Here is a 12,812-nt window from a genome sequence, read left to right as displayed (position 1 = left end):
AGGAGGTGGTAAGGGCTGCCCCCAAGAAATAGCTGCATGACAAGTTTGTACTTACTGCACAACCGTTTTCTTTTTCTTTCTTTTTTTTTTTTTTTAAGGAAAAACCTGCTGCAGTAAAAGGGGCCTTGGTGTGCGGCAAATCCACGTGCCGATGCCACTGCAGGGCCTCGTTTACCACAGCTTGGCAAAAGGGCCCCTAAGACTGCTCTATCCAGTTAGCGGGCACCAATCAGAACACACTAGCTGAATAATGCTTCTACGCCTATACCCTGCTCATGGCGCACACACTCCCTCCCACCCCCCCAAAAAATATATTAGGCTTCCTTTTCTGAAGTAGGTTGTGAAAACTGTTTATAGCTATTCTGCATGCTGTTTTAGATTCTTTAAGGCCCGGTTTACTAAGGCGTGCTAGCATTTTTAGCGCATGCTAAAAATTAGCACGCGCTAACACTAAAGACAAGTATTAGCGTGTGCTAATTTTTAGTGCACACTAAAAACATTAGCGAGTCTACAGTGCTGCTTAGTAAACAGGGTCCTTAATTTGTAATTTTTCAATTTATATTTCTTCTACATTTTTAGTGTTGCATTTCGATTAAAATTTGTAAGCAAGATTAAAAGGTATGGGGTTTTTTTTCTCCACTGTGGCTCCTTGTGACTGGGCAATGGAGGTTTAAGTGAATTGCCCAGAATCACAAGGAGCTGAAGTTGGGGGGGGGGGGGGGGGGGGGGGGGGAATAAACACAACATACCTTTAATCGCACAATTGAGATTAAAACTTTAATCAAAATTCAGCCATAAAAAAAACCCCAAAAAACAAAGAATGCATGATTAGCATGTGCTAACATGCCTTTAATCGCGCAATTAAGATTAAATTTCTAATCAAAATGCAGCGCTAAACAAAACAAAAAAACAGTGTGTGATTAGCATGTGCTAACAGGCAAATTACCACAAAACAATGCATTTTGTGGTAATCCTTTTTTGGCGCGCTAAGGGGCCCTTTTACTAAGCCGTATAAGCGTCTACGTGTACCCAACAGGCGCCAATTTGGAGTTACCGCCCGGCTACCATGTGGCTCTTGCGGTAATTTCATTTTTGCCATGTGTCCTATATGCGCGTCAGAAAAATCATTTTTATCAGTGGCATTTGGCGCGCATAGATCATTACTGCCCAGTTAACGCGTGAGACCTTACTGCTAAGTCAATGGCTGGCGGTAAGGTCTCAGACCCAAAATGGATGTGCGCCAACTTTTATTTTGCCGCACATCTATTTTCGGCAAAAATTTTAAAAAGGCTTTTTCTGCAGGGGAGCTGAAAAATGGATCTGCACGTGCCCAAAACATGCGCCTACACTACCACAAGCCATTTTTCAGCGCACCTTAGTAAAAGGACCCGTAACTGTGCATTAGGGCTTAGCAGCCTTTAGTAAAAGAGCCTCTCTGTGTTCTATTTTGAGGGTATAAATCCTCACTTCAGTACTGTACTGTTCCCTGTGTTCAGGAGCAAACTCTTTCAAAAATAAAACGGTTGCCTTAAGAATGAAAAAGCATAGTGTAAAATTCCATTGCACTTACAGGTTTTTTTATTCCAAAAGTCCAATAAACGAAACATCAATTTATTAAAAGATTAGATAATCTGTACATGTGTCAGTTGCATTATAATTAAAAAATATCTGAAATATATTTATTTGGATCTATAGTCATTTCCCTTGCACAGAAAGCCAAGATCCAGGTCAAGTTTAAAAGTGATTCAAACACCAGCCAGCACTCTGTATTGTGCTGAAAACTCTTCCCCATTGGGAATCTTCAAGCTCACACACTGTCAGTGCTCAAAAGTGTCCACCACCCAATTTCCATTCTGGGATAAAAAAAAAAAAAAAAAGCGAGGAAAAGTGTTCTGCACATCCACAAGACTAACTGCAGTGCCATATAAGCAGCTCAGGTGGACAAGTGCAAGTTCAGTGGCCCACATTTGATGCAACCAAACTCCAGCCCACACGCAGGTCCATATGCAGCCTAGCTTTCTGATGACACACCCTTCTGAGCCAATCCGTGCCTCAGGAACTGCAGGCAGAGTATCAAAGAATCAGTCTCTGATTAAGAATCTTTCTGTTGATTTCAGCCAAGGCCACTGAAAACACGAATGCCTTTTCATCCGAGAGGTTAGCGTACATATCAACATCCTTTTCTTGTTTTTCTACTAAAAAAAAAGAAGACAACTATGTCACTACTGTGTAGGAGTGTGAAAGGCATAACCAGAAATTAATGAATGCCAAAGATAGATATATATATAGATAGATATAGATATATATTACATTTTCAAATAACCAACACAAGTAACCACTTGTTAACAGAAATAGAGAGATAAAAATCAAAATAAAATAAAAGAATACAATATCTGAGAATATAAAGTCTATGTCCATAATTTCTCTCATTAGACCACTAATCAAGGCACCACATTGGCACTACCGACTCTGGTTGAGAGCACAGGTGAAACTGGCAGAGAAATGCAGCAGGGGAATTCACCAGAGGAGAGGGTCAGCTTCGTGTGTTTGGGGGGGGGAGGGTATAGGGAAGGAGAGATGCTGGACACTAGGGAGAACGAACGATCTTGAACCACTCCTGCAGGGACTCACAGCTGAAGGGTCATTCTGCAAAATGGAGACAGCATGAAACCCTAGTGGCAAGGACAGGGAAAAAAGGAGTTTCTCCTGATCAGAGTGTCCGATTGAGCTGGCCAATTTGCTGTTTATCTAATCTAATCTAAATTGACACTTCAAACCTGATTATTCCCTATAAATGTCTGAAGTAGCTTACATGCTTTAAAAACTGCCTTAGGGCCCTGTTTACTAAGGCGTGTTAGCGTTTTTAACGCTCCTACAATTAGAGCGTGTGCTAACCATGTAGGCGCCTACAGGAATATTACAGGCGCTTACGTGGTTAACGTGCGTTATAGACACTAATGCGCCTATAATGTGGCTTAGTAAACAGGGCCCTTAGTATGTTACAATCACATTTGTTTAAAAAAAATAAATCTATGAATAAAATACAAAACCATATCTATTTAGGCTTTGGAGTTCACAAATTTCTCAAAAAGAAATATAAGACCGATTCTTTAGGCTAAGCAGTAAATTGTTCCAAATTTCAGCAGCTTGATATGAAAGAATTCTCCAGAACTTTTTAAAATCCAATTCCCTTAAAAGATGGGCTAATTAAGTCCATCAGATGTAAAGGGCGGCTAACACTTAATCTAGATGAGCTAGAGACCAGGGGCTCCTTTAACTAAGCTCTCCTTCCAGAAATTTTGAGCTGGTCTCAAAACACAATTTTTTTTTCCTTTGCCGTCTTCAGGTCATGAGTTTGGAGGGGGCGATTCCCAGCCTGTCTGTTCTCTGCTTGTTCCACTTCTACATAGACTTCTTTCTCTCTTTTTTTCTACTTTCCTATCAATTTGAAAACTTGGCTCTGTTAGACTATATGTTGATAATCAAACTAAATATTCCTTACCCCCAAAATCTTGATTATTGGAGAAATTTGTTGATCAGACTCTCTTTTGACTGTCACATTAATGCTTTAGTTCTTTTTTTTTTTCTGTTTAGAAAATTAAGGCGGGTAAAGTGCTTTTTTTGAAGCAGATAAATTCAAACTTTTGGTTCAAGCTTTAATTTTATCAAAATTGGATTATTGTAATCTCATCTACTTTGGAGTTTCTAAACGGAATATATCAGTGAAATTGCGGAATCGTCTGCAAATGTTACAAAATACTCATTCTGAAAATCATACGAGCTGCCTTATTGGGGCATTGCTGCACTACAGCCTTCTACTCACTGCACAGGGTGGCATGGCCAAACCTTGCACAGCACAGACAACAAATAGGGGGATTCTGTGCTGACTGGAAGCACTTGATCTCGGCAGAACCAACACCAGCAGAGACATTACAATAATCGAGGCAGGTGGTGATGAAAGCATGGAACAATGTGTGCTGGGCAGCACTGTCAAGAGAGCAATGAAAACCAGTACAGGGGGAGAACAGACTTGTAAATCCAAAGGAGAGATCAGATAATGGGCTGGAAAGTTTGGGATTTTTGTTTAGATAAGGAGTGATGGTAGTTTACTTCCAATCATGTGGAGGAGTGGCCTAGTGGTTAGGGTGGTGGACTTTGGTCCTGGGGAACTGAGTTCGATTCCCACTTCAGGCACAGGCAGCTCCTTGTGACTCTAGGCAAGTCACTTAACCCTCTATTGCCCTATGTAAGCCGCATTGAGCCTGCCATGAGTGGGAAAGCGCGGGGTACAAATGTAACAACAACAAAAAAAATGACATGCAAGAGGCTTGATGCGATCATGACATGTAAGTAATACAATAGGTAGTCAAGGCATTGCTTAGATAGAGGGGAGGCAGGTTCTGTAACAGCCACAACTTTTGTAACTTCCAAAGATGAGGAAAGAGTATATTCAGAGAGTGAAGTAAAGTTGTGTGGCATTTGACCAGCCAAAATATCTTAAAGAGGTTGATATCCTACAGAAGAAAGGAAAAATGTCTTTTTCACAGAGCAAACTCCAGACTTGTAGTATACAGCATGCCCCCATACAGGCTGCCAAATTAACTGCTGATGGAGCCTTATACCAATGACGTTCGATTTAACACTGCTGAATCTTGAGGAACAGCAGCCCATGAGTATACCATGGCTAGAAATCCATCATTCGATATTTCCTGTACAGGTGCTGCGCTGTTGGCAGCAGATGACAGAGCTCTAGGTAGCACTTGTTAAGTCAAGGGAATTGAACCAAAAATCAGTGCAGAAGGGAACCACAGAAGGACCACTTCCTGGATTTATAATTGAAAGGAGTGGAGAGGCTGACCAGGGCAGGAGCAAAAGAACAGCTGAAGGAGACCAGTCATCTCGTAAATCCACAATAGGGCATTGGTGCTAGGGGCCAATGCCAACACCTCTTGTGCAGGCTGCAATCACTAACATACTCAGAGGCAGATGCTCAAAACCTGGCGCTAAAGTGCATAATTCAGTGTTACAGGAGCTTTGCCAAATATAGAGAGTTGCACAGGAACAGAAATCTTACCCATCCCCACCCGTCCCCGTTGGAATCTTACCCATCCCCGCAACAAGTTAACCCGTCCCTACAAGACTTTAACCTGTCCTCACTCAGTCCCACAAGAATTTAATGGTACATTAAAAAGAAACTCTGGTTAGCTCTCCGTCTCTCTCTGGGTTTGCGCCGCAGCACTGCAGGCAAGGAAGGAACAGAAGTTGGAACTTGGAACTCTGGTGTGCATATGTAAGACTTGTCTCTGATTCACTGGCACTGTGTGCTAAGAGGTCACCACATGCACGCAAAAGTAGGTCAGGTGACATCTGATGCTTGTGTCACAGCTGAGGTCTGCGCATCAGCCCGGGAGCAGACAGGATTAACAGTAACATAGTAAGTGACAGCAGAAAAAAAACCAGAACGGTCCATCCAGTCACACTCATTATCATCAATTCATAATTAAATCAACAATGAACTTGATTATGGTCTCTCTTTGTTGTTTCTGGGACATAAACCATAGAAGTCCGCCTGGCCCTATCCTTATGTTCCAACTGCTGGAGCTGCCGTTGAAGCCCACTCCAGCCAATTCATCTTGTCATTTGCGGGACACAGACTGTAAAAATCTGTCCAGCACTGTCCTCATGTTCCAGCCACTAAAGTTGCTGTCTAAGCCCTTTCCAGCCCATCATAAACCAGATTGCCATATATGAGACACAGACATTACAAGTCTGCCCCAGTACCAGCCATAGTTCATCACAGCTGGAGTCGCCATCTAAGCGTCACATGACACATCAACATACATCCAGCCATTTAAGTTTTTTTTTAAAAAATAAACTTCCATTTTCTAATTAGAGATCCTCTGTGTTCATCCCACGCCTTTTTGAATTCTGTCACCATATGTGTCTCTACCACCTCCTTAACGGAGACTTTCCACATCTGTGCTGTTAAAGCAAGGAGGAAGAGGAGGAGACAGCACTCAAAGAACTTGGTACTCGGTAGGTGAGGGGCTGGCAGAAGTGCAGCATCCACTTCTACGGGAATCCCCCAGGAATAGTTTCCGTCCCCACGGGAACCCCGTTCTCGTGCAAGTCTCTAATATAGAGAGCCTGCTTGCTTAGCTCTGCCTCCAACTTAGTACAAAATTAGGGGTTTGCTTTTAAGTTCATTTTTTGCTATCAAATTCTCACACTCTTGAAGTAATGCAAGAGCTGGAATGATGCGCAGTAAGCACGAACTCTCTACTGCAAACTGTGCACACAACTGCCATTATACAACGGAGTGGAGGAGTGGCCTAGTGGTTAGAGCAACATTCTTGCAATCCAGAGGTGGCCGGTTCAAATTCCACTGCTGCTCCTTGTGATCTTGGGCAAGTCACTTAACCCTCCATTGCCTCAAGTGCAAACTTAGATTGTGAGCCCTCCTGGGACAGAGAAATATCCAGAGTACCTACTACTACTACTTATCATTTCTTTAGCGCTACTAGACGTACCTGAATGTAACTCACCTTGAGCTACTACTGAAAAAGATGTGAGCAAAATCTAAATAAATAAATAGCTTAAGTCTGCATTTACATGACTAACAGTAAAGGTGCCCAAATGATAGTGTTCAATAACACAAGCATTATATCAATGGACCCATAAAAGAGAATTCTTTTGGTTGTCTCCACAATCAAACATATAAACGGCGAGTGACCGTACTCACTGCAAATGCGCAGTACAGACTTCCCTCTCTGTCCCGCCCCCGCGTCAATACGTGATGACTGGGGGGGGGGGGGGGCGGGACAGAGAGGGAAACTGCGCCGCCGACGTTGCTACCGCTCCCCCCCCCCCACTCGGAGTCGCCGCCGCCACCCCTCCACCCGGCCCCGGCCCTCGCTTCCCTTCTGAACTTACAGATCCATTCGCCGAACGCAGCAACGCACATCAGCTGAGCTGCAGTGAGCCCTTCCTTCTTTGCCTGTGGCCCCGCCCTCCTGTGACGTAACGTCAGCGAGGGCGGGACACACACAGGCAGAGAAGGAAGGGGCAGCTCAGCTGATGTGCGTTGCTGCGTTCGGCGAATGGATCTGTAAGTTCAGAAGTGAAGAGAGGGCCCGGGCCAGGTGGAGGGGTGGCGGCGGCGACGACTTCGAGGGGGGGGGAGCGGTGGCGACTTCGCGGGGGGGAGGGGAACCTCTATACCAGCCCGTTTTTACGGGCTCAACGGCTAGTTTTAAAATAAGCTGCCCAGTATCGTCCATGGAGAGGTTGATGTTAAAAACAAAAATAAAAAAAAAAGGTTTATATTGAAAACCTTGTTTTTTAAGCAGGTTTTTCCTGATAAGGAAGGTTGTGCAAATGGAAGTCTGCAATTTGTTCATTAAAGAAATTTAATCTGTTTTTAGGAAGCCTGTGTGTTTTGAGTGTTATCTTTTAATTAGCTTTTCTATCAAAATTCTGGCGTTCATCGATTTTATATTTTGTTTTTAACTGTTTTGTTTGTACTGTAAACTGCTTGGTACTATATTGTTAAGTGGTATATTAAATTTAATAAACAAACTACCTCACAGGCCCCCCAACTCACCCATGTCCCTCCCAGGTCTACACCCCCTAGACGCTGCGCACTGTTGAATTTTACCACCCAACTTATAGAATAGTGGTTAAAGGAAGATAGGTGCATAACTGATAATTGGAGCCAATTATAGCCAATAATTATGTTGGCTCCAATTAACAGCCAATTATTGAAAGAAGTTACGTGCGCAACTGACCTTATACGTTATAACTTTTGTACAAAAATTTGTGCACTAGTCAAAATTTGAGCATACACGTTTATAGGATTAGGGGGGTAAGCTTCTGCAACATTTTACACACGGTGTCTGCCAACCTTTTCTTGGTCTCTGATTGCATGTTTCAATACCTGAGGATCTTCCTTCCCATTTTACATTGTGCAAAGTTAGCTGCTCGATACTTCTATCAGCAATGCCGGTCTTGTGTTTCTCTTTTATCACATTGGCCAGTCTTCTTGCATCAAGCTTTTTATCAGTTGGAATGGGAAAGTTCCATGTAATCATAACTTATCATGCTCAACAATTCTATCAGGGTCACGATTCGAGTTTTTTTTTCTTTTTTTTCTCTGATACAGAGATGTTATAGTGTCTTCACAGCTGCCAGTAGATAAACTGTGCTAACTTACTATGTCCTTCTGAATGCAGACTTTTCTAATAAGCACATTGCACCCAGCAATGACAAATGTAACTGTTTCTAGTTCTGCTATGACGAATCTGTTTATCCATTTTACCAATTTTCTACGTTGGCCATGAACCATCTTGGCCATAGTCCACTGTACTATGCTGTGGTTGCCAAAATAACATTTAGGGACCCTTTTACTAAGCCATGCAAGCGTCTAAGTGCGCCCAACGCGCGCCAAAATGAAGTTACTGCCCAGTTACCATGTGGCTTCATTTTGGCGCGTGTCTGAAAAATAATTATTTTCAGATGCGCGTATTGGACGCGCGCCAAGTGGCATTTGATGCACGTAGATCATTACCGCCCAGTTACCGCATGAGACTTTAGCGCTAGGTCAATGACTGGCAGTACGGTCTCAGACCCAAAATCGACTCGCGGCAGTTTTAATTTTGCCGCACATCCATTTTCGGCAAAAATGTTAAAAAATACATTTTTTACAGGTGCGCTGAAAAATGATTCTGCACGCACCCAAAACACGTGTCTACACTACCGCAGGCCATTTTTCAGTGCGCCTTTGTAAAAGGGCCCCTGAGTGATGGGGTAGCCATGTTAGTCCACGAAGAAGAAGGGTTACCTTCGAAAAGCTAATCAAAAAATGTATTGTTAGCCCAATAAAAAAAAAAAGGATCATCTTATTTTCTTTTCTATGTTTTGTTTTATTTCTATTTATTACCTACAAAGTAACACTATATTTCCTTGTTCGCCAGCCCAGCGTTTTTTTGTTTCACAAATTCTGTTGCCTCTCTCCCCCCTTATGTGCTAGTGGATTCTCACCCATTCCTTCTGCTTCTCTGAACATTTGTTTAAGCTTAAGGATGGAAACTGATTTGGCTATTCTCTTTTGTATGTCATCATTTCTTTTGAGTATTTGGATCTGGTGATCAATCTAGCAAGCTCCCAGTAAAAGCAGGAAGCAGGAATGACTCATCTGCTCCATAACCCTTAGAGTAGGGTTACCAACTTCTACCTGATCCACTTCTGGTTTTCCTTCCTTCATCTGATGCTCCTAAGAAGCAAGGTTACAAAATGCCAGAGAAGATGAATACTGTAAACAGAGAGGAAGGGCAAATGCTGGGGAAATGGAAGTAAGGAAGGAGTGAATACTGGGGGTGCAGGAGGGTGTGAATGTTGGGGACATGAGAAGCTGAGTGCCTGGGGGGTGGGGGAAGGAGCGTGTAAGGTAAATGTTGGAGAAGCAGAATATAAATAAAGCTGGACTGGATGGGGCAAAAGACAATGCTGAGCTGGGGTCACCCCTAGAAGCAGGAGGGAGAGAAAGCGCGGGAGCATGAGATATGAGGGAGAGAGATGAAATGCACAAACTTCTCTCTATCATCAACTCACTCCACTCCAATCTCGGAGAGACTATAAATCAGAAGTTCACAATTATGACCACACACATTGAGCAGTTTGGGATTTTGATGGGAATGTCAAGTACCAAAGAAAACTGTCTTCGTAGTATCATAGTATATTACAATACAAAAAGAAGCACATTTAACACAGAGGTCAAACAATTGTGGGGTCATTGCCATTCTGTTCTGCAACAGTTTGATTTGTCAGCAACTCATCACAGCAGGGTTTGCAGTGCACTGACTGATCTCCCCCCCCCCCCCCCCCCCCCCCCCCCCACCATCTGCTTTATAGTTAATATGGAGAGTACAAGGAGCTATGCAAGGAACAGAGACAAGATAAAAAGCAACTAACAGGACTGGAGGAAACATTTTCACCCAATGAATAGTTGAGCTGTGGAACTCATTGCTGGAGGATGTGGTAATGGTGGTTTGCATATCTCGGTTTAAAAAAAGGTTTGGACAAATTCCTGGAGGAAAAGTCCAGTCTGCTATTGAAACAGACATGGAGGAAGCCACTGCTTGCTCTGGAATTGGTATCCTGGCATGTTGCTACTATTTGGGTTTCTACTAGGTACTTGTAACCTGAATTGGCCACTGCTGAAGGCTGGATACTGGGCTAGATGGACATTGGTCTGACTCAGTATGGCTATTCTTATGTTCTTACTTCACCACGATCAGTCAAGATGCTTAAAACCAGCTACATTCTGTGACAGCAATAAGAAATAAATATTTACAGACCTTTTTCCTCTTCTTGCTTTTTGGCTGATGCGGCTTTAGGTCTTCCTCTTCCCCTCCTGATATGATCCGATTGGCTGTTCGATCGTGACCTTTTCCTGTTTTCTAAATCTTTATTGCCAACAGAATTTGTCGTCTCCCTCCTGACTCTCTCTGTCCGTCTTCTCTTGGCCTCAAATTTGTTTTCTATTTTATTAAAACAACAACAAAATAAAAGATGAAAAACTTTGGATTGTGGGCTCAAGAGTTTTCTATAAACCCTGGACCTAAAGCTCTTCTGTGACCCCTCTACTACCAGCACCTCATTCAGGGGCTGATGCAAAAAGCCCTACAATAGTGCCACTGGCCACATGGCTTCTACCGCAAGCTTTCTGCCAAAACAAGTTAGCCTCAGGATGCAGTATTCAATGAGTATGCAAACTACTGCCATGTTAAAATCACAGCAGTAATTTGCAGCTCATTGAAAAGTGACATCCTACCTATCAGTAGATGAGTGGGAATTGGATCACACACTTACAAGTAGGGTGACATTTAAAAAGGGAAAATGCTGGCAGAGTAATCCCCCCTTCCCCAGTAAAAATAAAGCTTCCCTAATGGCACCCCTCCCAGAATTAAACAGAAATAGTCCCTGGCGGTCTAGTGGGCCCCCCCCCTCAAAATCCCCAACATCACTGGCACTCCCCCGTCCATTAGCACCGGCTTCCCGATGTGGCTGCCACACATAACCAGCCCCCTCCCTCCCAACCCAACCTGAATTTAAAAAATAAAAATAAATTAGTTCCTGATGGTCTAGTGGGCTCCTTCCCTTCCCCCCACCCTACCCTCGACGGAAAAAAAAATCACTCACTCCCTGGCACCCACCCACCCCTTACCCAGGATGCACTGGGCAGGAATAAACTCCTTTATATGGCAGACTGGCCCTGTCCGATGCATCCTAGGGTGCCATTTTGGAGAAAGCAGTGCCAGAGATGGGAGTAAGTAGGCACTGCTCCTGCCTCTTGAGATATGGGGGTCTGGGGGGGGGGGGGTTCGTTGAGGGGGAAGGTGCAACTAGACCCTAGGGAGTATATTTCTGTCAGGGCAAGGTGGGGGAGGAAGAAACGGGCCCATTAGACCACCAGGGACTACATTCAGGTCAGGTAAGGTGAGGTGGGGTAATGCCAGTAATATCAGGTGTTTGAGGGTGCTGGAGTGGGGCAAAGGGGAGAGAGAGATGAGGCTGATGCTGACCTTGTGGGGCTCTACACCAGCCTCAGCGGTAGATTTCTGGCATTGAGCTCCTGTGGTAGACATTAGCACATACCTTTGCATTGTTGTGGGCTAGCTAAAAAGTTCTCTACCGTGGGAGTAAACCTCAGCGCAGAAACCGTTTTAATATTCAGCGGCCATTAACAAGCAGGTAAAATGCTTTCTGCAGAGGCCCCTCAATATAATGAATATACCTACCCAAGATTACCAACACCTTGAGTGAAATCGGTGGAATCCCTAACATAATTTTAAAGTTCAAGTTCAATTTTATTCTGATATATTGCAAAAAATCACACCAAGATATTTAAGTGATTACAAATCTAATTGATTTAAGACAAAAAAAAAAAAAAAGAATGGAAACTGGGAGAGTGAGAGGTAAACAAGAGGAAAGCACAAAAAGAGGAAGAGAATTACAATTTCACAAGGGATGGGTGGGTAGATAAAGGGACAGACAAACAAGAAGATAATGCACAGCATGGGTGCGATACAAGGTAGTCCCAATCAGAACAAATCCGGTTTGTGGCAAGGCTAAGTTAAGAAATATGCCTTAACATTGGCCTTAAATAGTTTTCGATATAAACATTAGTAAATCAGAGCCAGATGCACAAATGTTCCGTTAAAGATCCGTCTGCGTTTCCAATTCGGTAAAAATTTACCGATTTAGAAACAGAGGGATTCATAAAGAAAATTGCATGCAAATGAGCTGCTAGTTGCTTTTGCGACCCAGCTCATTTGCATGCGATATGGGGGACGCAAGTCGGTGAGCTGAGCATGTGCAGAACAGTCAATCGCTATGCATGGCTGCTCTGCGCATGCTACAGACGGCTCTCATACACGCAGACAAGCTGTGTGTATGAAAGCAGTAGATTTAACCTTTTTTTTTTTTTTTTTGCAAGCACAAAAGCGCTTTTTTTTTGGATGGGCATACCTGTATTGCAGCTCCCTGCCTCCCGCTGCTGGGAAAAAGTGGGAAAAACCTCTCTGCTGCTCTCGGCTCTTCTGTGAGGAATCAGCAGCATCAGGGCTTGGTTCCACCCCCAGCTGTTCCTGCTGTATCCTTCTACTGGCTGGCTGACATCCTAGAACGCCCATCTCCCTAAAGATGGACTCTCATTGGCTGGCTGCTGTCCCAACTCCTCCTCCCTGCAGGGCTTCCCTGATGACATCACTTTAGAGCTGTGAACTGATTGGATCCGACGTTCCTGGTATCCC

General features: G+C 43.6%; 1 protein-coding gene across 2 annotated transcripts in view; it reads right to left on the bottom strand.

Moving 5' to 3' along the window:
- Nucleotides 1-1,566: 1,566 nt before the first annotated feature.
- Nucleotides 1,567-12,812, bottom strand: part of C5H16orf87 (chromosome 5 C16orf87 homolog) — a 33,105-nt gene continuing 21,859 nt past the window's right edge. Inside the window, exons 3-4 of one of the 2 annotated variants that reach the window (XM_030204388.1) lie at nucleotides 10,356-10,538; nucleotides 1,567-2,192 (exon numbers count right to left, since the gene is read on the bottom strand). In XM_030204388.1, the coding sequence (XP_030060248.1) occupies nucleotides 2,074-2,192; nucleotides 10,356-10,538 (302 nt within the window). In that variant the 3' untranslated portion in view covers nucleotides 1,567-2,073. Of the gene's footprint in view, nucleotides 2,196-10,355; nucleotides 10,539-12,812 lie in introns of both variants that reach the window. The other variant, XM_030204387.1, reaches the window with a different exon arrangement.

This window comes from Microcaecilia unicolor, chromosome 5 (assembly GCF_901765095.1).
Source record: "Microcaecilia unicolor chromosome 5, aMicUni1.1, whole genome shotgun sequence".
Classification (NCBI taxonomy): Eukaryota; Metazoa; Chordata; class Amphibia; order Gymnophiona; family Siphonopidae; genus Microcaecilia; species Microcaecilia unicolor.
The sequence above is the reverse complement of the archived record's forward strand: the minus strand, read 5'-3'. Positions and strand labels throughout refer to the sequence as shown.